The sequence below is a fragment of the Pan paniscus genome, chromosome 14 (genome assembly GCF_029289425.2).
Source record: "Pan paniscus chromosome 14, NHGRI_mPanPan1-v2.0_pri, whole genome shotgun sequence".
Classification (NCBI taxonomy): domain Eukaryota; kingdom Metazoa; phylum Chordata; class Mammalia; order Primates; family Hominidae; genus Pan; species Pan paniscus.
Genome location: NC_073263.2, coordinates 115,283,893 through 115,308,285, shown reverse-complemented (window position 1 = coordinate 115,308,285; position 24,393 = coordinate 115,283,893). Strand labels below are relative to the sequence as shown.

At 61.8% G+C, this 24,393-nt stretch overlaps 1 protein-coding gene across 4 annotated transcripts in view; it reads left to right on the top strand.

Annotated features, from left to right (window-relative positions):
* Positions 1-20,785, top strand: part of GAS6 (growth arrest specific 6) — a 47,617-nt gene extending 26,832 nt beyond the window's left edge. Inside the window, exons 5-15 of one of the 4 annotated variants that reach the window (XM_055097068.2) lie at positions 778-900; positions 2,363-2,485; positions 5,674-5,796; positions 6,661-6,782; positions 9,096-9,214; positions 9,360-9,549; positions 12,407-12,571; positions 13,955-14,123; positions 17,756-17,931; positions 19,123-19,351; positions 20,316-20,785. In XM_055097068.2, coding sequence (XP_054953043.2) covers positions 778-900; positions 2,363-2,485; positions 5,674-5,796; positions 6,661-6,782; positions 9,096-9,214; positions 9,360-9,549; positions 12,407-12,571; positions 13,955-14,123; positions 17,756-17,931; positions 19,123-19,351; positions 20,316-20,470 — 1,694 coding nt within the window. In that variant the 3' untranslated portion in view covers positions 20,471-20,785. Of the gene's footprint in view, positions 1-777; positions 901-2,362; positions 2,486-5,673; positions 5,797-6,660; positions 6,783-9,095; positions 9,215-9,359; positions 9,550-12,406; positions 12,572-13,954; positions 14,124-17,755; positions 17,932-19,122 lie in introns of all 4 variants that reach the window. The other 3 variants (XM_055097069.2, XM_063595988.1, XM_063595989.1) reach the window with 3 other exon arrangements.
* Positions 20,786-24,393: the final 3,608 nt, after the last annotated feature.

Below are 24,393 nucleotides of genomic sequence, written 5' to 3'. Positions count from 1 at the left end.
GGCTTCCCTGCCTGCCTCTGGGACGTGGTTTGGGTCCGTGTCCTGGAAGCATGTTTGTGAGCAGCTCCTCGTATGAACGTGTTTGTGAGCAGCTTCTCGGATAGGGGACTGCTTGGGAAGCAGCTGCACTGGCATGGGTTCCCACCCTTAGGCCCTCACCCGTTCCCCTGACCTCTGGCCCTGCAGGAGCTGAGCCCAGGTGACCACCCTGAGAAAGGGCAGAACACACCTGGCCTAAAGCCATCAAGACACGTGGAGAGGGGGCAGCTAAGCAGAAAGAGGGGGGCTTCCTGGAGGACCCCTCTGGCAGTGCAGCCTGGGCCTGGGGTCCTCCCCGCCACACCCAGCGGGGAGAGTTCACCAGAGATGGGCTAGGGCTGGCCAGGGAAGGCAGAATGTTCCGAGTCTGCCTGGAAGCCCCCAGGTCAGCTGGGGGTTCTGTGTGCCTACTCCCTGGGAGGTCTGAGCTCCCAGGCCTCACGCCAGGCAGTTCCTGCTCCTTTGCCCTCGGCCCTTCCCACCTTGCGTCCAGGCCTGCTGGCACTCCCTCCCAGTTGATCTGAGTTTTCCTGGAGCCGGCCCCAGGGCCCGTCAGCCTATTCTATCAGCCCTAGGCCAGCACAGAGGGCTCGGGTGCCTGGGGCCTGCCTCAGCCTGCGCCCCTCAGAGCTCCTCCGGGCTGGACCCGAGACCCCACAGCCGCCCCAATCTCAGCTGCGTTGGGCGCACGGGGGTGGGGCAGCTGAACATGATTTTCCACTTTGTGTCGCCAATCAGACCTGCCTGACCAGTGCACGCCCAACCCCTGCGATAGGAAGGGGACCCAAGCCTGCCAGGACCTCATGGGCAACTTCTTCTGCCTGTGTAAAGCTGGCTGGGGGGGCCGGCTCTGCGACAAAGGTACGTGAGGCTGAAGACAAAGGCGGGGTCTCCCTCCCTCTCCGACCCTGCCCTGATCCCCGCTCCTCACTCCCACTCCAGGGCATGGCCATCCTCAGGCTGCTCTCCGACAGCCCCAAGGAGGCTGCAGCCCTGAGGTATCCTGGAGCCCCAGGAGAATTGGGAGGAGCTGCGGTCTCCTTTCTGGGAGCAGGGCTGGAAGGAAAGGAAACACCAAGTGATGCCTCAGCACCCACTGATTGAAAGGCGGGGGGGAAATTTCACCTCTGACCGTCCTTGAGTGCAGACCTGTGGTGTCAGTGAAGACCCTGGAGGAAGAATAGCTTCAGGGCCTGGTGGAGACCCATAGTGGAGAGTCCAGCAGGCCAGCCTGTCCCCTTTGGCAAGTCCCACCCCACAGGTGGCCTGGGAGGGCTTTGCTAAGGAGTGGCCAGCTCTGGCCTGGCCTTGTCTGTCCTCGGCACCCAGAGGTCACTCCTGGCCTGCAGCCTCCTCCTGCAAGCACATGGGCATCCAGGGAGCTGAGCCCTGTGGGCTGTGACTGCCAGCAGCTCCCCAGGCTGAGACCGCAGCTGGGGATCCCCCATGCCGTCCCACCATCTACCTCCACACGCAAGGCCAGGACCAGGGGCCATGAAATGCTAGGGCTGCTGAGGGGGGTGTGAGGTCCAAGCCCTGGGGTCCCTCTCTGCTCCAGGGCTGGGCTGTGCACCTCTAGGATCTCTCTCTGCTCGGGGGCTGGGCTGTGCACTCCCAGGCTCTCTCCCTGCTCCAGGGCTGGGCTGTGCACCCCCGGGGTCCCTTCCTCCTGCTCCGGGGCTGGGCTGTGCACCCCTGGGCTCCCTCCCTGCTCCAGGTCTGGGCTGTGCACCTTTAGGATCTCTCTCTGCTCCGGGGCTGGGCTGTGCACACCCGGGGTCCCTTCCTCCTGTTCCAGTGCTGGGCTGTGCACCCCCCGGCTCCCTCCCTGCTCCAGGGCTGGGCTGTGCACCCCCGGGGTCCCTTCCTCCTGCTCCGGGGCTGGGCTGTGCACCCCCGGGCTCCCTCCCTGCTCCAGGGCTGGGCTGTGCACCCCCGGGGTCCCTTCCTCCTGCTCCGGGGCTGGGCTGTGCACCCCTGGGCTCCCTCCCTGCTCCAGGGCTGGGCTGTGCACCCCCGGGGTCCCTTCCTCCTGCTCCGGGGCTGGGCTGTGACCCCTGGTCTCCCTCCCTGCTCCAGGGCTGGGCTGTGCACCTTTGGGATCTCTCTCTGCTCCAGGGCTGGGCTGTGCACCTCTGGGCTCCCTCCCTGCTCCAGGGCTGGGCTGTGCACCTTTGGGATCTCTCTCTGCTCCAGGGCTGGGCTGTGCACCTGGGCTCCCTCCCTGCTCCAGGGCTGGGCTGTGCACCTCTGGGATCTCTTCCTACCATAGCCAGGGGCTGTGCACCCTTGGGCTCCCCTTCAGGCCTGTGCTTGTTCCCAGATGTCAACGAATGCAGCCAGGAGAACGGGGGCTGCCTCCAGATCTGCCACAACAAGCCGGGCAGCTTCCACTGTTCCTGCCACAGCGGCTTCGAGCTCTCCTCTGATGGCAGGACCTGCCAAGGTAAGGCCCTGGGGTGAGGCCTCTCTCCTCTCTCCTCTCCCCACCTTCTATTTTTGGTCATGTCTGCTCTTCTGCAAGCGGCTGCTGCTGGCTGGGTTCCTGTGGTTCTGGATGGGATGGGGCATCCTGCAGAGACTACACAAGCCCAGGCCAGCCGCAGCACAGGGAGCTGCTCGGCACCACACCAGGATGACTCACCCGGCATCTGAGGGCCAGGACTCAGGGGGCCGGCCCAGCCCATGAGGCCACACTGCTGGCTGTAGGGCCTCGTCCATTCCCCAGAGCCTCACAGAGCCTGGAAGTGCTCCAGGCACTTGTGTAGTGAGCTTGTGGGTCAGGGCTCCAGGCTAGGGTCCCCCCGCCGTCCACTCTCCCCAGCATCCCCAGAAGCACCCCGTTGTTGGTCTCCCTCTGTCCACTAAATATAGCCCTGCCCTCCCCACTTCCTTTCATATTTCAGTCTGGGGTTCCCTCAGCCCAGGGCCAGAGCTGGGGAGCCCCAGGACACCCCAGAAAGTCACCGTGAATGTGCGCGCCCCCGACGCTGTTCCAGGTGCTGCTGCTGCCACTGGCCCTTTGCCACTTTGCAGGGGGAGCACCTTCCTCCTCCCTCCCCACGTTGTATCTGGACATGCCCAGGCGTGTCCCTGAGAGTTTCTGGCATAGTTCTTAGCGCTGCTGCTGACTGTCCAGGACACCGAACTGCGTGGACAGGACAGACAGTTGCTCAGGGAGAAACAGCCCCAGGATCTGGAGAGTGAATCTGACCAGACAGGAGGGGCCACACCCCATCCCCCGATTTCAAAAGGCAGCTGCTATTTGTGTCCACTTTGGTGGTTCCCTTCCCTGACCACCCAGGAGTTAGCCCTGTGTGCAGATGACGTGATTCCCAACTTAACACATAAACCCATTTCCCCGTTGAGGACAGAGCCCCTCCCATCACTGCTCTATCCCTGACCTGGAAGACAGCAGCACCCCAGGTTTAAAGAGAGGTGAAGACTAGGCCGATCCTGAGAGATGATGTCTAAAGCATCTCCCGTGGGTCCCTGCACCAGTCGGGCACTCCCGGCAAAGTCTAGGCTCACAGTTACTGCCCACAGTGACAGAGGCATTCCCGTCCTCTCCTCCTCCTCCCCATCTTCCTCCTCCTCCCCCCCACTCCCCCTCCTCCCCCCACTCCCCCTCCTCCTCCCCCCACTCCCCCTCCTCCTCCCCCCCACTCCCCCTCCTCCTCATCTTCCTCCTCCTTCCCATCTTCCTCCTCCTCTTTCTTCTCCTCCTCCTCCCCCCCACTCCCCCTCCTCCTCCTCATCTTCCTCCTCCTCCCCATCTTCCTCCTCCTCTTTCTTCTCCTCCTCCCCCCATCCCCCCTCCTCCTCCCCCCACTCCCCCTCCTCCTCCCCCCCACTCCCCCTCCTCCTCCCTCCCACTCCCCCTCCTCCCCCCCACTCCCCCTCCTCCTCCTCATCTTCCTCCTCCTCCTCCCCATCTTCCTCCTCCTCTTTCTTCTCCTCCTCCCCATCCCCCCTCCTCCTCCCCCCACTCCCCCTCCTCCTCCCCCCCACTCCCCCTCCTCCTCCCCCCCACTCCCCCTCCTCCTCCCCCCCACTCCCCCTCCTCCTCCCCCCACTCCCCCTCCTCCTCCCCCCCACTCCCCCTCCTCCTCCTCATCTTCCTCCTCCTCCCCATCTTCCTCCTCCTTTCTTCTCCTCCTCCCCCCACTCCTCCTCCTCCTCCCCATCTTCCTCCTCCTCCTCCCCATCTTCCTCCTCCTCTTTCTTCTCCTCCTCCCCCCATTCCCCCTCCTCCTCCCCCCGCTCCCCCTCCTCCTCCCCCCACTCCCCCTCCTCCTCCCCCCACTCCCCCTCCTCCTCCCCCCCACTCCCCCTCCTCCTCCTCATCTTCCTCCTCCTCCTCCCCATCTTCCTCCTCCTTTCTTCTCCTCCTCCCCCCACTCCCCCTCCTCCTCCCCATCTTCCTCCTCCTCCTCCCCATCTTCCTCCTCCTCTTTCTCCTCCTCCCCCCATTCCCCCTCCTCCTCCCCCCCACTCCCCCTCTTCCTCCCCATCTTGTTCCTCCCCCTCCTCCTCCTCATTCCCCTCTTCTTCCTCCTCATTCCCCTCTTCTTCCTCCTCATTCCCCCTCCTCTTTTTCTCCCTCCTCCTCCCCAATCCTTATTTCCCCTCTCCTCCTCCTCCCCCACCCCTCCCCACCCCCTCCCTCACCCCTCCCCACCCCCTCCCTCACCTCCTCCCCCACCCCTCCCTCACCTTCTCCTCTTCCTCCCTGCTTCTCCTCCTCCTCCCCCTCCTCCCCCTCCTTCCTCCTCCCTCCTCCCCCTCCCTCCTCCTCCCTCCTCCCCCTCCCTCCTCCTCCTTCCCTTCCCCATTCTCCTCCCCCTCCCCCTTCTCCTCCCCCTCCCCCTTCTCCTCCTCCCCCTCCTCCTCCTCCCCCTCCTCTCCATCCTCTCCCTACCCCCTCCTCCTCCCCCTCCTCCCCCTCCTCCCCTCCCCCTTCTCCCCCTCCCCCTTCTCCCCCTCCCCCTTCTCCCCCTCCTCCTCCTCTTCCTCCTTCCCCTCCCCCTTTCCTCCTCCCCCTCCTACTCCCCCTTCTCCTCCCCCACCTTTCTCCGTGCCCCTGCCTTTGCTCTCCTCTGGTGACTAAAGGGCTCTTCATTTCAGGGTTGCCCCTCCTACCCCAGGGTGCTTGGCCGTAAACAGCGTCTGTCCCACATTAGATGCTCAAGTCTTAGGATTGTGGTTTAACCCGGTAGTGAAAATTGATTGAAACCAGTAAATGCTTGTCTTTGGGGTTGGGGTTTTAGTTTCAAATGCCCCCGGGGGGTTACTTTTTACGGCCCCGTGTCCTGTAGCACCGTCATTTAAATGGAACAGCACAGCGTGCACCGCCGCCCCCCACCCCTCCACCAAGCAGGGCCCTTCCCAGCTCTCCATCTGCTGGGCTGAAATCAGCCTTCCCAGCCAGGCCTTGATCAGAAGCGTGCACCAACACCCCGGGAGCTGCCCGGTCAGGGGAGGAGGGCAGGGAAATGGGGCCAGGGCGCGCCGGCCCCACAGAGTCTGGGTGCGACGTCTGGGTGGTGCCCTGGCCAGTCCCTGCAGCCGCCTGCCCCAGCCCCGTCTGAGATGCCGCTGTGCTGCGGTTGGCCGGGTTTTTTTTGCTTGCAGACATAGACGAGTGCGCAGACTCGGAGGCCTGCGGGGAGGTGCGCTGCAAGAACCTGCCCGGCTCCTACTCCTGCCTCTGTGACGAGGGCTTTGCGTACAGCTCCCAGGAGAAGGCTTGCCGAGGTACCCACGCCACGCGGTCACCCTCGCTTTCTCTGACGCCCAAGTCTAGACACGGGTGCCAGTCACTGCCTGAGCCGGTTGCTAACAACCGGGTGCTTCTGGTGAAAGAAAGTCTCTTTCTCCCTGTTTCTATCAGCCTGGTAATGGCCTGTTCTACCACCATGCCCGCACACGTGAGCACACACACGTGAGCACACACACGTGAGCACACACGTGAGCACACACAGGCACCCATGCCCCTTGTGCACATGAACGAACCGCACACATGCATATACACACGTGTGTACCCTTCTCCACCTGCATAGACGGGGCCTCTCCCCAAAGGGACGGGGAGCAGCAAGCCTCCCTCTACTGTTCTCTCTTTCCAGCCGCCATGGGGAGGGCCCTGTTGGCCGTAGAGCCTCAAAGAGGGGCCGTGCCCCCAGTGATGGGAACAGTGGGGCTGAGTAGGCAGACAGACAGGGTGGGGAAGCCCAGGCTGCCTGCACTGATCTCCATTTCCCACCACAGCTGTCGGCCCCTCTGTGCTCCGGGGGACACCTCACTGCACAGCCCAGACCCTGTGCTTCCCAGACCTGCCTTCCACACCAGCCCGGCAGCGGGGGTGGGTCTGGCTCGTTGGGAGCACCCTCCTGGGACACCTGCGACATTTTTATTCCCTCAAGAAAGAGCCCGGGCAGGAGCAGGCCGAGGGTGCAACCTAGCTTTCCAGTGGGGGGACGCGACCCCCAAGCCGCCCCGTTAGAATCTGCATGTAATTCCTTGAGCGCACCTTGTGTGTGGTTTGAGCAATCGCGGTGTGATCCCGCGGCGGGACAGCGTAGAGGCCTCCCCCGCTCACCGCCGCTTCCCTCTGGCTGGCAGATGTGGACGAGTGTCTGCAGGGCCGCTGTGAGCAGGTCTGCGTGAACTCCCCAGGGAGCTACACCTGCCACTGTGACGGGCGTGGGGGCCTCAAGCTGTCCCAGGACATGGACACCTGTGAGGTAGGCAGCCCCTGGCCCCGCGGGCCCTTCACGGTGGTTCCGGGGGCCCTCGCCGGTGGGGGCTTTCGGGAGAAACACTTCCGTGAAGACCTGGCCTTTGCTAAGGTGTTGGGGATCTCCAGGGCCATGTGGAGGTTTGGGATGAGAAACGCTTCTGTTCCCTGGAAGATGTTTGGTTGTATTTATAGAGTCTCTATGGCAACTCCCAGCTCACAGTGGATCAGCCTGGTGTGGACCCCAGTGTGACACTCACGGGGGCACGGTCCCCACTCTGCCGCGTGCCAGGGAGCCAACATGACCGACCTGTCACACCGGTGCCTGTCACACTGACCTGTCACACTGGTGCCTGTCACACCGACCTGTCACACTGGTGTCTGTCACACCGACCTGTCACACCAGTGCCTGTCAAACCGACTTGTCACACCAGTGCCTATCACAGCATGACCTACCTGTCACACCGGGGCCTGTCACACTGGTGCCTGTCACACCGACCTGTCACACCACTGCCTGTCACACTGACTTGTCACACCAGTGTCTCACACCAACCTGTCACACCGGTGCCTGCCACACTGACCTGTCACACTGGTGCCTGTCACACCGGTGCCTGTCACACCGACCTGTCACACAGGTGCCTGTCACACTGACCTGTCACACTGACACCCATCACACTGACCTCTCACACCGGTGCCTGTCACACCACTGCCTGTCACACTGACTTGTCACCGGTGTCTGTCACACTGACCTGTCACACTGGTGCCTGCCACACTGACCTGTCACACCGACCTGTCACACCGGTGCCTGCCACACTGACCTGTCACACCGACCTGTCACACAGGTGCCTGTCACACTGACCTGTCACACTGACACCCATCACACTGACCTCTCACACCGGTGTCTGTCACACCACTGCCTGTCACACTGACTTGTCACCGGTGTCTGTCACACCGACCTGTCACACTGGTGCCTGCCACACTGACCTGTCACACCGACCTTTCACACTGGTGCCTGTCACACCCTGTCACACCGACCTGTCACACTGGTGCCTGTCACACCAGTGCCTGTCACACCGACCTATCACACTGACACCTGTCACACTGACCTGTCACACCGGTGCCTGTCACACCGGCCTGTCACACCGGTGTCTGTCACACCGGTGCCTGTCACACCACTGCCTGTCACACTGACTTGTCACACTGGTACCTGTCACACCGGTGTCCATCACACCGACCTGTCACACCGACCTGTCACACCGGTGCCTGTCACACTGACCTGTCACACCGGTGCCTGTCCACCGACCTGTCACACCGGTGCCTGTCACACCGATCTGTCACACTGACCTGTCACACCGGTGCCTGTCACACCTGTCACACCGGTGCCTGTCACACTGACCTGTCACACCAACCTGTCACACCAGTATCTGTCACACCAACCTGTCACACCGGTGCCTGTCACACTGACCTGTCACACCGGTGCCTGTCACACTGACCTGTCACACCGGTAGGAATGCAGTACCCACATGTGGACGTTTCTGAGCAGGGCGGCTCTTGTCTTTCCTCTTCACCCTGGGCCTGTGCCTGGGGGTTGATGAGAGTGAGCATTTATTTAAAAAGCAAAACCACAGGTGAAAAGAGTCACCAGGACAGCTTCTCGGAGTCACAGACCTGGGATGCAGCCGTGGGGCTCTTGGGTCTGGGCTGCGACGTTCAGGGCTTCCAGCCAGCCCTCGCCTTGAGGTTCTTTGCCTCGCTGCCTCATGTACTCATGCAGAGGGTGTCGGACCCCTGCGAGATGTCCAGCTCACCCTGGCTGCCCACGGTGGGCAGGGCAGGCCTGGCTCAGCCCCAGCCCCTCCATCTTCCAGGGGTGTCAGCTCACACCGGCTTTGGTTCTGTCCCCCTTCGGGCAGCGTGGAGAAACCACAACCCAGAACAGGGAACTTTCCAGGACAGCCATCTTCAAGGCATCCATATCTATTTCATAATAGTGTATACTTTTTAATGATTCTCTGTAATTTTTGTATGCTTGAAATATTTCATAATTTAAAAATAAAGGGTCAAGGGAAATGAGCAGGGAAGGAGATGACGGGGACCCCCGAGGAGCCCTGTGGGAAGTGGCTGCTGCAAGCCCGCCCTTCACCTGGGAGTCCCAGTGGGGCAGGTGTGACAGCCTCTGGGGTCTCAGCAGCTAGAGGCCGGGGGGCCACTCCCGAGGCACAGGAGGGACAGTGGACCCGCTGTGCGGCCGGGGCGTGGGGCTCAGGGGAGCAGGAGTGAAGGCCACATCCCCGACCGGCGTGGCCCCCATCCGTGGCAGGACATCTTGCCGTGCGTGCCCTTCAGCGTGGCCAAGAGTGTGAAGTCCTTGTACCTGGGCCGGATGTTCAGTGGGACCCCCGTGATCCGACTGCGCTTCAAGAGGCTGCAGCCCACCAGGTGAGGAGGTGTCCACAGGAGGCAACACAACTTAGAATGGCCGAGACGCTGGCTTCACAGGGCCCGGGCCAGGGCTCGGCCAGCAGGGAGGGGCCGGGCATCTGCCTGTGCCCGGTGCTGACTCGTTTCTCCTGTGGCTGCCCAGGCTCGTAGCTGAGTTTGACTTCCGGACCTTTGACCCCGAGGGCATCCTCCTCTTCGCCGGAGGCCACCAGGACAGCACCTGGATCGTGCTGGCCCTGAGAGCCGGCCGGCTGGAGCTGCAGCTGCGCTACAACGGTGTCGGCCGTGTCACCAGCAGCGGCCCAGTCATCAACCATGGCATGTGGCAGACAGTGAGTGTGCGGCAGCCGCCCCTTCCAGGCCTCACGGGGTTCTCCCTGAGCCAGACCCAGCTGTCACTCGCTTATGCAACCGTTAGGAGATGAGCTCTGGGGCCTGCACCTGCTGCGTGCGGGCAGGACGGGGACCCCTGCCCCGTTTAGTTCATGCTTCGGGAGACGGGGACCCCTGCCCCATTTAGTTCATGCTCCGGGAGATGGGGACCCCTGCCCCGTTTAGTTCATGCTTCGGGAGACGGGGACCCCTGCCCCGTTTAGTTCATGCTCTGGGGGACGGATCCCTGCCCTGTTCAGTTCATGCTCCGGGGGACGGGGACCCCTGTCCCGTTTAGTTCATGCTCCGGGGGACGGGGACCCCTGCCCTGTTTAGTTCATACTCTGGGGGATGGGGACCCCTGCCCTGTTTACTTCATGCTCTGGGGGACGGGGACCCCTGCCCTGTTTAGTTCATGCTCTGGGGGCTCACTGTGGTGCTCTAGGCCTCTCTGCTATTTCATCACATTTCAGCCTGGCTCCCTCAGAAAGGGGCCTTGAGTGCAACCTGTGAGTTTGGTCTCCCTGAGTTTGGTCACCCTGGCTCAGGTGACCAACCCTGAGTTTGGTCACCCTGGCTCAGGTGAGAACCCGTGGTTCTCAGCCCCAGGGGACCCTGGGCTGTGTCTGGAGGCCATGCTGTTTATCCCGAGCGGAGTGGGGAACAGAAGCCAGGGCTGCTTGACGCTACACGCAGGGTGCCCCACCAGGGGAGGAAGCCGCCACTGAACCTGCACCACAGCCCAGAGCTCCTGCCGTACGTGTCTCCCTGGCCGTGGCCAGGCCAGGCGCCGCCCGCCCACCCTTCCCTGTAGGACGGCGTGGACGCTGCTGTCCCTGAGCCCTGGCTCCCAGGGCCTGCTTGTCAGTGCGGCCATGCATGCCAAGGGTCCAGGTGACCTCACAGGAGCTGCCCCTTGCCAGAGACGTCCTGACCACCTGGACCCCAGCCCCATGGGCAACCTGAGGGGTCCTGGTCAGACCTGCACTTGGGCAGCTGTGGGCAGCGGTAAAACGCGCCCACCCCACATCCCCATCCGTGGAGCGAGAGGGCCTGTAAGCAACCAGGCTCCCGCCCACAGCGCTGGGCCTCCCTCACCATACTGGGCTTGCAGAAGGAAACGTTGGGAAGAAAGGTGGAAAGCACATCTTGCCCTTCAGAAGTGAAGATGAAGTGGAAAAATTCACCCTGGTCCCTGCAGATGAAACATTGTAGACTTGTATTTCCATCCTGCAAAGCAGTGCCTCGCTCCATTTTTCCCAACCTCTCAAAGGAGCAGCATCTCCAAGAGCAGGAGGCTGTTCTCAGCAAAGCTACAGAAAGCAAAGGAAGCGGAAGCAGTTTCAGGGATGGAGCCATGGGGATGAGGGTCCCGGGGCAGGTGGCCCAAGGCGAGGTCGCCTGGGGGGAGCGGTGTTGCAGGGGATGCAGCCACGGGGAGAAGGGGCCCGGGGCAGGTGGCCTGAGGCGAGGTCGCCTCGGGGGAGCGGTGTTGCAGTGTAGTCCCGCCCAGTGACTCACAGCGACCGCAGCACCCCACCAAGACAGGCCCTTCCCCAGCAGGGGTACCTCATTAGGACCCCTCCCCAATTCCACCCTCTCTAGCTGCTCCCCAAACCCAGCTGACCCGAATTTGTACCATGTTTTTGTGACTCAGTTCAAACCCAAATACCTGAAAGGTGTTTTCACACAGGAAGAAGGATATTCTTCTGAAGCTCAGGAATATAGTGTATCTAGCGTTAGACTTTACAGGTTTTCTATGAGGAAAGGTTTTGGTGACCACATTGATGCATCGAGGGCCCTCCTGGCCCAGATGATGAGCATGGACTCTCTGAGGTTGGGACCCTCTTGGCCCAGGTGAGGATCAGGTGGACTCCCTGAGGTCAGGTCCCTCTTGGCTCAGGTGAGGATCAGGTGGTCTCCCTGAGATTGGGACCCTCTTGGCCCAGGTGAGGATCAGGTGGTCTCCCCGAGGTCGGGACCCTCTTGGCTCAGGTGTGGATCAGGTGGTCTCTCTGAGGTTGGGACCCTCTTGGCCCAGGTGTGGATCAGGTGGTCTCTCTGAGGTCGGGACCCTCTTGGCTCAGGTGAGGATCAGGTGGTCTCCTTGAGGTCAGGTCCTTCTTGGCGCAGGTGAGGATCAGGTGGTCTCTCTGAGGTTGGGACCCTCTTGGCTCAGGTGTGGATCAGGTGGTCTCCCTGAGGTCGGGACCCTCTTGGCTCAGGTGAGGATCAGGTGGACTCCCTGAGGTCAGGTCCCTCTTGGCCCACGTGAGGATCAGGTGGTCTCCCTGAGATTGAGACCCTCTTGGCCCAGGTGAGGATCAGGTGGTCTCTCTGAGGTTGGGACCCTCTTGGCCCAGGTGAGGATCAGGTGGTCTCCCTGAGATTGGGACCCTCTTGGCCCAGGTGAGGATCAGGTGGCCTCCCTGAGGTCAAGTCCCTCTTGGCTCTGGTGAGGATCAGGTGGTCTCCCTGAGGTCAAGTCCCTCTTGGCTCTGGTGAGGATCAGGTGGTCTCCCTGAGGTCAGGTCCCTCTTGGCTCTGGTGAGGATCAGGTGGCCTCCCTGAGGTCAAGTCCCTCTTGGCTCTGGTGAGGATCAGGTGGTCTCCCTGAGGTCAGGTCCCTCTTGGCCCAGGTGAGGATCAGGTGGTGTCCTTGAGGTCGGGACCCTCTTGGCCCAGGTGAGGATCAGGTGGCCTCCCCGAGGTTGGGACCCTCTTGGCTCAGGAGAGTATGAGTGTGGTTTTTCTGCAGTTGGGAGCCCCTTCAGAACGTGCACTCCCATCTTTTCTCATGGCGCTGACTCTCTTCAGATCTCTGTTGAGGAGCTGGCACGGAATCTGGTCATCAAGGTCAACAGGGACGCTGTCATGAAAATCGCGGTGGCCGGGGACTTGTTCCAACCGGAGCGAGGACTATATCATCTGAACCTCACTGTGGGAGGTATTCCCTTCCATGAGAAGGACCTCGTGCAGCCTGTGAGTACCGTACCTGTCCCTGTGTAGACGCGCCGTGTGCTGGGATCCCGAGAACGGTGTCAGGAAGCCTCAGTCACACCCTGCCCTGTGTTTACCATTAACCAGGTGTGGGGAGGACCTAGAGGAAGGAAAGGTTTCCTAGAGTTTGACAAAGTCACCGTACAGCTATGTCATTAATTTTACCATCTCTTTTTATGAGACCTAAGTTTTCATCTGAATTGATAATAAAGTTGTCTATTTTTCAATGGAGATAAGACACAATTAAATTATTATTATTTTTTTTTGAGATGGAGTCTTGCTCTGTTGCCCAGGCTGGAGTGCAGTGGCGCGATCTCAGCTCACTGCAAGCTCCGCCTCCCGGGTTCACGCCATTCTCCTGCCTCAGCCTCCCAAGCAGCTGGGACTACAGGCGCCTGCCACCACGCCTGGCTAATTTTTTTGTATTTTTAGCAGAGACGGGGTTTCACCGTGGTCTTGATCTTCTGACCTCATGAACTGCCCACCTCGGCCTCCCAAAGTGCTGGGATTACAGGCGTGAGCCACTGCGCCCGGCCGAAATTATTCTTTAACAGAACAGTAAACTTTTTTGGACAATTTCCAAGAACATTTTGGGTTTTGTAACTCTGCCGTGAGTCTCATAAGGGGAAAACAGCCATGGTGGGCGGTCAGTGTGGGCCATTTCTCCAGGTCCCGCCTTCTCTCCCCTTCAGCACAGCACACGCCCGTGCCCCCGACCTGTGTCTCCAGCCCCCACGCGCTGACGTCTAAGCCTTCATCCTGGTTATTTTCACTTCCACACCAGGCAGGAGAAAGGCACGCGTGTCTTCGCGTCTTTGGGTGCTGAGTGTCGGCAGTGCCTGTGCTGAAGCCACCCCTTCAGTGTTGTGAGGGGGCCCCTGCTCCCCAGGCCCACAGACTGCCTGGTGCCGGGACCTTCGGTGTTGTGAGGGGCACCTGCTTCCCAGGCCCACAGACTGCCTGGTGCTGGGACTTTGCCTGGCTGGACCCTCCTCGTTTCACGGATAAGGGAGTTGCCCTGATCTGCCCACAGCCATATTGAATATTGAATAATTCACATGAGTGTTGGATGGTTGAACAATCCATGCTCTTTGACCTTAGACCCACATGGCCTTTCAGTCCTTTCCTAGCTTCAAAATGAACCTTTAGTTCTTGAGCATACACCAGTGGAAATAGGTATTCTGCAGTGAGGCGTTGTGTAAAGTGAAGAAACCTTCTGTGAAATGGCCACCAGTGATGGGACTGGCCCGTTTCTGCCGTAGAGCTGCATATACCAGGGCCGCGAAGGCGCCAGCCACTGACTGGGGCATCCGGCATGGGGCTTCTCGCTCCCAGGAAGCCACGGAGATTTCTCTGCCTTTCCAGATAAACCCTCGTCTGGATGGCTGCATGAGGAGCTGGAACTGGCTGAACGGAGAAGACACCACCATCCAGGAAACAGTGAAAGCGAACACGAGGATGCAGTGCTTCTCGGTGACGGAGAGAGGCTCTTTCTACCCCGGGAGCGGCTTTGCCTTCTACAGCCTGGACTACAGTAAGTCTTGGCTCTTACCGTTGGGGTGGCTGTGGCTGCACCTTCAGACTGCACCTTCAGACAGGCATACGCTGAAAGCAAGCAGACGGCCTCAGATGGCAGCGTCAGGACAAGCTGAGGCTCCTCCGGTTCCGGGGCAGGGCGGGGTGGGCGGAGGTGCGGGCAGAGGCCCACCTCTCAGGATGGCCATGCAGGTCACTCAGTTCAGAGTCAGCCAGTGAAGAAGAAATGAGAGAGATGTGCCGAGAAGGTGCCTGCGAGGCCAGTGCCAGGAGGCCGGGGAGAGAAGGTGCCTGCGAGGCCGGCGCCAGGAGGCCGGGGAGAGAAGGTGCCTGCGAGGCCGGCGCCAGGAGGCCGGGGAGAGAAGGTGCCTGCGAGGCCGGCGCCAGGAGGCCGGGGAGAGAAGGTGCCTGCAAGGCCAGCGCCAGGAGGCCGGGGAGAGAAGGTGCCTGCGAGGCCAGCACCGGGAGGCCGGGGAGAGAAGGTGCCTGCAAGGCCGGCACCGGGAGGCCGGGGAGAGAAGGTCCCTGCGAGGCCGAGGCCGGCGCCAGGAGGCCGGGGAGAGAAGGTGCCTGCAAGGCCGGCGCTGGGAGGCCGGGGAGAGAAGGTCCCTGCGAGGCCGAGGCTGGCGCCGGGAGGCCGGGGAGAGAAGGTGCCTGCAAGGCCGGCGCTGGGAGGCCGGGGAGAGAAGGTGCCTGCGAGGCCGGGGAGGCTGGGAGCCTTACAGGGTCCTTTGCAGAAAGTCTGGAGACAGCACAGCCTTAGGACTCGTCCAGGGGCACAGGGAAGCTCTCAGTAACATGGTGGACACTGCGGTCACCGATGATCCGGTGAGACAGCTACAATGGGAGGTGTCTAAAAACAGCCATGAAGCTGCCTGGGGGACAGTGAACCTAGGCCTGAAAAAGGGAGGACAGGGTGGATGTGAGCTGCTGGCCCAGTCCTGCGACGCCATGCTGCCGCCCTCCCCAGTGCAGGCTCCGGGGGGGCTGCTGTGAGGATAGTGTTACTGCTCGGCCCCACCCTGCCTCACATTCCCACCCCACGTGGGCCCCACTGGGGCACCACAGCCCTGCCCCATTCCTGAACACCGAGCCGTTTATGGTGAAGCCCCCACACGCACAGAGGGCAGGCAGCGCCCCCTCCGTCAGATCTCAGGGCTGCCGGCCCTCAAGCACCCAGCAGGAACCCCAGGTTCAAGGGGGTCCACGCGGAGCAAAGGGGAGGGTCCTGCCCCGTCCTGAGCCAGATCCAGTGTCACCGTCTCCCCCTGGGTGTCAAAAGCGTGACCGTGTCAGGAAAGGCATCTGAGAAAAGCGCCATCTGCCACTGGCTGGACTGACTGTGCACACGCGTTCTCCCTCAGTCTTGATTTTTGGACTTACAAATCTAGAGCATCATCATAATGTTTGACACGAAATCATGTCATATGAAATGCTCACATCCTTTTTCCACTTAATATCATACACATTTCTCAGGGGTAACCTTATGCAGGCATCACAGGGGCCATTTCCAGTGACTGCCGGCCGCGTCTGCCGGCCCGTTTTGGTCTATCCGGACAGAAGCAGTTACAGCTCCATGCATTTCCAGTGAATCTCAAACTATACCAGTAACGTCTCTTACAAGACAGAGGAGACTTGCTGGGAATGGTAGTACTGGCCTGGCTCACTCTGCAGCGACTCTGCTGGGCTCAGGCTTGCAGATCTCCAGGTCTGTGCAGCCTCCATGCAAGGGGCCACGTGGAGCCGGGAAACCTTCCCGGGGAGAGCAGAGGCCGGTGCCCTTGTGAAGCCCCGATGGCCAACATGTGCCTAGCCTCCTGTCAGGAGCTTCCTTTTTTTTTTTTTTTTTTTTTTGAGACGGAGTTTCGCCCTTGTTGCCCGCGCTGGAGTACAATGGCACGATCTCGGCTCCACCTCCCAGGTTCACACCACAACCTCCGCCTCCCAGGTTCAAGCGATTCTCCTGCCTCAGCCTCCCGAGTAGCCGGGATTACAGGCATGCACCACCACACCCAGCTAATTTTGCATTTTTAGTAGAGATGGGGTTTCTCCATGTTGGTCAGGCTGGTCTCGAACTCCCGACCTTAGGTGATCCACCCACCTCAGCCTCCCAAATTGCTAGGATTATAGGCATGAGCCACCGCGCCCGGCTGGGAGCTTCCATTTTAAAGAACACCATCATCTCTCCCTTCACAGGTTATGGGAAGACCCGCAAACGGGAGAATTTTTGTTGTTACTTTTTGATTCTGTTGCAATATTTTTGTTACTTTTTCTGATTTTGTGTGTTTCAGTGCCATAAATGGTTGTTGAGAACTGATGTGGCGGGTACCAGCTAGGGACAGGCAGGACAGGCGATGTGGGTTTGAGGCGCACACAGCCCCGTGGGAAAGAGACAGGGAAACCAGCACAATTCACTCTGACCCCAACCTCGGCCTGCAGTGCGAGGCGCCCGATCACAAATCTGTACACACAGTGATTTGGGGTCCTTTTTCCTAAAACAGCTTCTTTATCAGGACTTTGGAATTCTGGGTGAGATAGAAACACTGAAAACAGGGCGGAAGTTTTTTCTTCTGCCTTCTTAGTCCACGGAGGGCTCAGCGTGGAGAGGATATGCCGTGGTATTCTCCCTGGGAGACCACACATGTTCCCGACAGCTCAGACCCCAGACCGCGCGTGCTCCCGACAGCTCAGACCCCAGACCGCGCGTGCTCCCGACGGCTCAGACCCCAGACCGCGCGTGCTCCTGACGGCTCAGACCCCAGACCACAGGTGCTCCCGACAGCTCAGACCCCAGACCGCACGGGCTCCCGACAGCTCAGACCCCAGACCGCGCGTGCTCCTGACGGCTCAGACCCAGACCGCGCGTGCTCCCGACAGCTCAGACCCCAGACTGCAGGTGCTCCCGACAGCTCAGACCCCAGACCGCGCGTGCTCCCGACAGCTCAGACCCCAGACCGCGCGTGCTCCTGACGGCTCAGACCCCAGACCGCAGGTGCTCCCGACAGCTCAGACCCAGACCGCGCGTGCTCCCGACGGCTCAGACCCAGACCGCGCGTGCTCCCGACGGCTCAGACCCAGACCGCGCGTGCTCCCGACGGCTCAGACCCAGACCGCGCGTGCTGCTGACAGCTCAGACCCCAGACCACCGTGCTCCTGACAGCTCCTGTCCGCATGCTGTCTTAAACTCTCAGCCCACACTGGGCCCTGTGCTGCTACCTGAAAGCTGCAGGTGAGACACGAGGCACGAGGCCACGCACGCTCTGAGGAAGGAGCTGCCAGGCGCTCCTGAAACAAGAGGACATCGGAGGGAGGCAGGGACAGGCCTGCGTCCCATGGTGCACAGCCTGTGGCCCCTCAGACGGGTCTGTGTGGCCTGGTGGTCACTTACAGGGCATTTGGAAGTGGGGTACTGGTGTGGCCAGGGAGAAACAGCCTGGGGGTCCCCGGTGCCTCTGGGCTCCGGGCCAAGATCTGAACCAGTCTGTTGAGTTTTCCATCACGTCCCAGATCCGGGGCTGTCTGCACAGCTTCCCACTGCGGCTGGGACTGCATCTCTCGTGGCCCTGCTCCGACCTCACTGTGGCCTCTCCACTGTGCATACCACCCTATAATGCACCGCTTTCATTGCAGTGCGGACCCCTCTGGACATCGGGACTGAATCAACCTGGGAAATAGAAGTCGTGGCTCACATCCGCCCAGCCGCAGACACGGGCGTGCTGTTCGCGCTCTGGGTCCCCGACCTCCGTGCTGTGCCTCTCTCTGTGGCCCTGGTAGACTATCACTCCACGAAGAAACTCAAGAAGCAGGTAGGGCCTCGGCCACCCAGGGCGTCCTGACCGGCTCGACCCACGGGTACGTGGGCCGCACTCCCTGGCAGGGGATGAAGGGGGCCCGCGGTGGGATCCCCAGGGACCCCCAAAGCCTCTGACCAGAGGTCTGATGAGCCAAGCCCGGCGTGGGCCACCCTTCGGGCTGCGGGGGTTGTTTGGACACCAGGTCACCGCCACACAGCTGAGGGGGCCGGCGCCTGCGAGCCACACTCGGCCCACAGTGCGGGAGCTTTCCCCCTGTTCGGTTGGGCAGATGGTGGCTCACAGCAATCTGAATTAGTCTCTGGTGTTTAAGTCAGATGATTTCAGCAACAAACTCAGTTTTCCAATTTCCCTGGAAAAGTCGGATCTGTGACCTTGGCCGGTGCCCCCAACAGCGTCTTTCCCTGGGGGACACCGGGTGGAGCTGAGTGCAGCTGCCCCTTGGACAAGGCCCCCCCACCCCCGGTCCTCACAATAAGTCAGCTGTCCTGGGCTGGGGGACTCATGCTGTTTTCCCCACAGAACAATCAAGAGGTGACAGAAACAGCTTTCATTCTCTCGCTCGTGTGCTAAGCAGGGAGACATGGGTCAAACCAGAGAGGCTCACGGTCTCCAAGTCTGCCCACCCCGGGGCCACAGAGCCCTCCCGCTTGCTGGGCTACGACAGTGACAGGCTTGGTTCATGCAAATGCTCGTTACCAGGGCCAGACCCAATCTCAGCATCTGGAATAAACAGCTGCTGTTATGTAGCAACAGCCGACCCCTGGGCTGCTGGGCTGTGGTGCCAGCGTGAGTGCCCACCGGGCTGGGAGGCTGCCACCGCAGGGCTGGGTCCTGGGTCCCCATCAGGGCCACCCCAGTTCCTGGTCAAGTGCAGCCTCGGTCTTGTGTGTGCCTGGTGCCTGGGGCTGGGGTTGACCGTCTCACACCCAACCTGGGGGCCACACTTGTTCCCCCACAGCCTCCCAGGCTGGCCCCTGGCTTTACGTGCAGAGAAGCTGAGCCCCAGGTGGGGTGGGGGTGTCCTCCACAGTCAGCGAGCATCCAGACCCAGGGCTGCAGGGAGCCCTGGACAGAGACAGGCGTGCGGCGTAGGGGTGGCCAGCAGCTGTGAGGACCAGCTTGGACCTAACAGCTCATGTGGGGGCGGCTGGCAGGCCCTGACCACACCTCGGTCTCCTGCAGCTGGTGGTCCTGGCCGTGGAGCACGTGGCCTTGGCCCTAATGGAGATCAAGGTCTGCGATGGCCAAGAGCACGTGGTCACCGTCTCGCTGAGGGACGGTGAGGCCACCCTGGAGGTGGACGGCACCAGGGGCCAGAGCGAGGTGAGCGCCACGCAGCTGCAGGAGAGGCTGGCCGTGCTCGAGAGGCACCTGCGGAGCCCCGTGCTCACCTTTGCCGGCGGCCTGCCAGGTAGGTGCTCCCTGCTCCGCTCAACCCGGGTGAAGAGCTCCAGGGAGGCCCAGCTTGGTCACCCCAGATCTAACCTGGACAGGCTGGCGTTTCTGGTAGTGAATGCGGAAGAGGACTTGTGTTTTAAGAGGAAGGAGAAGTCCAGGTGGGTCGTTAGTGGCCATTATGGTGTCTCGGTGCTGGTCAGGTCATTGGCTGAGGCTGAGAAACACGTACGGGGGCCGGCATTGGCCTGAGTCAGGCCCCACGAACCTGCATCTTCAGGGAGCATTCGTCCACACCCATCAGACCAGCCCCGGGGGAGAGGGCTGGGCAGACCTCGGGCCAGGCTGCAGTTGGGACCCGCGGCTGTCACCACAGCTGTTAGCAGCGAACAGAGTGACCGCCAGCCCCTCCCATGTCCAGCAGGGCGTCCCGCTGTGTCCCATGGGCTACACAGCACAGAGGCTGGGACTGGGGATGTCCTTGCCGTGAGCTGGGAGGGTCAGCGGAAAGGCACGTGGGAGCCGGCAAGTCCTCGGCTGCCCGCAGGTTTTCACTTGCGGCAAACGGCAGGATTTCTCTCTTGGCTGCCAGACACAGACTCCACTTAGTTTTAATAAACAGAGCTTTGAAGAGGATGAGAGCGAGCCAGGAGGCCTGCAGCCTGAATGACTCACTGGGCACAGAAGAAGATCACGTTTAACCGATGGGACTGTCTGTGCTCCCAGCGGGGAAGGGAGGGTTGGCGTCTGCAGAGCCCAGGCTGGCAGATGCCTCCTGCTTGTCTGCCGGGTCTGCAGCTGAACGAACAGGGACAGAGAAGTTAGAGAAGAAAGGGAAATCCTGCCCTTTCAGAGGGAACCCAGGGCTGGCCACAAGCGCTGCCGGGGGTGGGGGGGCCAGGCAGGGGCTGGCCACGTGGTGAGCCCTGGGACCCAGGCTGGGCCTGCTAAGATATGTTTGTTCTCTCCCCATGGCCCAGATGTGCCGGTGACTTCAGCGCCAGTCACCGCATTCTACCGCGGCTGCATGACACTGGAGGTCAACCGGAGGCTGCTGGACCTGGACGAGGCGGCGTACAAGCACAGCGACATCACGGCCCACTCCTGCCCCCCCGTGGAGCCCGCCGCAGCCTAGGCCCCCACGGGACGCGGCAGGCTTCTCAGTCTCTGTCCAAAACAGCCGGGAGGAGCCTGGGGGCTCCTCACCACGTGGGGCCATGCTGAGAGCTGGGCTTTCCTCTGTGACCATCCCGGCCTGTAACATATCTGTAAATAGTGAGATGGACTTGGGGCCTCTGACGCCGCGCACTCAGCCGTGGGCCCAGGCACGGGGAGGCCGGCGCAGCGCAGAGCGGGCTCGAAGAAAATAATTCTCTATTATTTTTATTACCAAGCGCTTCTTTCTGACTCTAAAGTATGGAAAATAAAATATTTACAGAAAGCTTTGTAACACCGCGTGGCCATCATCTGCTCCCCGTGGGGTTCTGCACACGTAGCAGCGTTTGGGATGAGCGGGGCTGCCAGGGCTCCAGGCCGCACGCTCAGCCGCTCCAAAGATCCCTCCCTCTTTTCTGCTCCCAGCCTGGTTGGGTGGCCACGGTCTGCTCCCCAGGAGCCTCTGACTCCTCTGGTAGTGGCGGCAGGGGCTGGAGCCTCAGTTTACTTGTTCTGTAAATGCGGAGAAAGCCCTGCTTGGCCCCCACCACAGGCAGCCAGTCATTGCTGAGTGAGGAGGGCACGGTGAGGGCTTGGCACACAAACGCAGGCTGCTGGGGCAGCGGCCTCTGAGCCAGCCTGGGAGGGACCCCGAGCCGGGACCGAGAGCCGGAAGACACCGAGGCAGCACCTGCACCCCTGTGCCATTCCCGTCCCCACCCTCCTGCACAGATCCACTTGCTTCCGGGCCTCAAGTGTGTTCTGTTGAGAAAGGGAAACTGCTTTCTCTGTGTCGGTCTGGGGTAGAGCTTGCCAGGAGCAAAGCCAGCCCTGCTTCCCGCGTCCCCACTGGCAGGGTCCCCATGTCCCTCAGCCTCAGCTTCCTTGTCTGCAAGGGGTGGAGCGGTCACTGGTGCTCTCTGACCCCAGCAGGCCACAAGTCTGCAGGGAAGGTCAGGGCAGCTGGAACATGGCCAGGCAGGTGCCTGAAATGCAGTCGGGACCCTGCCTGCCTCCTGGAAGGATGTCGGAGTCGCAGCTGGTGGGGACCCTGCCTGCCTCCTGGAAGGATGTCGGAGACACAGCTGGTAGGGGCCACAGAGTCACTGCTTCTCCTTGGTCCCAAGGGGACGACCAAGACTTGTGGCTTGATGCTCCCGTGGGACGCGGCCGCCTGTGCTCGAGCCTCTGTCTGGGCCAAACATGGGTCCCCAGGGTGGATGCGGTCACTGCAGGGGCCACACGGGGGATCAGGGAGGGTTTCAGCTCTGAGGCCCAAACTGGGATTCCACTTTAAGACCAAATCCCCACCCGTGCTCGGAGCTCCCTGGGCAGGAGTGAGACACGGGGCAGCTCGGAGCAGCCCCACCTCCCACCAGTCAGTCCCGGAGCTGCGCCCACCGGGCAGGACAGGCTGTGCGTCGGGGCGTCTTTGCCTCTGCCTGGCTGGGGTCAGCACTTGACCTAGAGAAAAGTCGGGTGGAGAAGAAGGATAGAATCCCTGAGAACCCGTCCAGGGATAAATCGCCACAAATGAACTGCAAAGAGGTTTCTAGAAAGAGGCCTGTGGCTTTGAAGGCCACAGGGGAGGCCCCGCTGGCTGGACTGACAAGGTGGCATCAGCCGAGTGGGCTCCTGAGGGGCAGCCCCGGGCCGGGAAGCAGCGGCTTCCCTCTGGCCCCCGGCCTGACGGCTGTGGAATGGGCAGAGCTTCTCCAAGGCTCGGGAGCCAGCAACACTCATGCCCACCTGGAGGGACCCTGCCCGCCTGGGCCGAGCTCACCCCACGGATGTACGGCCAGCCAGGCACCTTGCCAGGGGCCATGCACAGAGGGCCCCATCCCCTGCCGTCCAGAGCCGCCCAGCTCATCTACGCTGGAGCCTCCAGGCCCTGGTGGTCCCTGAGGGTCCCTGGCAGACCCACCCTGTGTCTCTGGGGCTCTTGTTGACCGGTGCCAGTTATGGGCTCCTCGGGCCACATCCCATGACCATGCGCCATTGTGGGCATGATGCCACTTGCTCTGGACACGCCAGGCAAGGGCCTCTTGTTCTTCCCAAAATCTTGGCAGCGTCTGGGCAGAAGTTCTGTTGAGGGCTGCAGCCTGAATTCAGGACTTCAACCTAGTCTAAGAGGTATTGCAGGCAACTTTCGCTTCGGTACCGTGAGAAAATAGTGACAGGAGGCCCTGGCCTCAGAGGGCAGACGTCAGGCTCCTGCCAGCTCCCTTCGGAAACGTCCATCTGCCGCCAGCGGCCCCGCGTGTGACGGCTCTCGCCAGCCTCGCCCAGCGGCACGCGGACCTTCTGCAGGCAGATGCGCTTTCTCCACTCGGGCTGGGACAGGTGGCCACTGGCTGCTCACACAGTCGGGGACCCGCAGCCCAGGCCTCCACGCTGGCTCTGGGATGTCCAGGTGCTGGTCGGGCTGAGGATGGTCGGGCCCAGGGCTCGGATCTGGCCATCAGCACAGAAGCCCAGTTCTGGGAGGCCCAGGCGTGGATGCTGACGGCTCGCTAAGCAGGCCAACTCGTCTGACCCCGACGATGCCAGAGCCAGCTGACCAGAGCTCCAAGAAGCCCGTGGAACACAGCCCCCTGGGCCCCAGGAGAGCCCTGCACTGCCCACCGCATGGCCTCACACGGCCACAGGGGCCACAGCCGCACGCTGGGATCCCAGCCTCCAGCCCGGCACCGCGGCATCCCTCAGATCCCGGCCTCCAGCCTGGCACTGTGGCGTCCGTCAGATCACATTGGTGGGTGCCCCCCAGTGCTCTCCCAGAATGTTCTCCGGCTGGCTGGGAGCCTGCTCCTGCCCAGCCTCCATCCTCCCCAAGTCAAGATGGCCAGGAGCAAAAACAGGCAACGGCCAGCCTCAGGGACAGGGACGTGGGGAGGCCCCCACAGACACAGGCTACAGTCACCAGTGTCCTCAGGACACAACCCTCTGCCTGGGTTTCTGCTCTGCCTCCAGACAAATCAGGAACTTCTGTTTCCTAGTATTGTTTTCTTAGAGTTCCGGGGGTGCCAGAAGTTATAATAACCACTGTCCCAAACAAGCAAAACCAATGGTGCTAGGAATTGCAACACAGAGGCCCAGCCAGGCCTGTCACGTTGGCGACCTGGCACCCTCCACGACCAGGCATGTCTGGGGTGTGCAAGAGGACGGGAAGACAGAGCACGTGGTGCCGGTGCTGGTGACCTGGGGAGGCAGGAGGGATGTGCCCCTTGGAGGGAGGAGGGATGTGCCCCCTGGAGGGAGGGGGGATGTGTCCCGTGGAGGGAGGGGGGATGTGCCCCCTGGAGGGAGGGGGGATGTGCCCCCTGGAGGGAGGAGGGATGTGCTCCCTGGAGGGAGGGGGGATGTGTCCCCTGGAGGGAGGAGGGATGTGTCCCGTGGAGGGAGGAGGGATGTGCCCCGTGGAGGGAGGAGGGATGTGCCCCCTGGAGGGAGGGGGGATGTGTCCCGTGGAGGGAGGAGGGATGTGCCCCCTGGAGGGAGATGGGATGTGTCCCGTGGAGGGAGGAGGGATGTGCCTCCTGGAGGGAGGAGGGATGTGCCTCCTGGAGGGAGGGGGGATGTGTCCCCTGGAGGGAGGAGGGATGTGCCCCCTGGAGGGAGGAGGGATGTGTCCCCTGGAGGGAGGGGGGATGTGTCCCGTGGAGGGAGAGGGGATGTGCCCCCTGGAGGGAGGAGGGATGTGTCCCCTGGAGGGAGGAGGGATGTGCCCCCTGGAGGGAGGAGGGATGTGTCCCCTGGAGGGAGGGGGGATGTGTCCCGTGGAGGGAGGAGGGATGTGTCCCGTGGAGGGAGGGGGATGTGCCCCGTGGAGGGAGGGGGGATGTGTCCCCTGGAGGGAAGAGGGATGTGTCCCGTGGAGGGAGGGGGGATGTGTCCCGTGGAGGG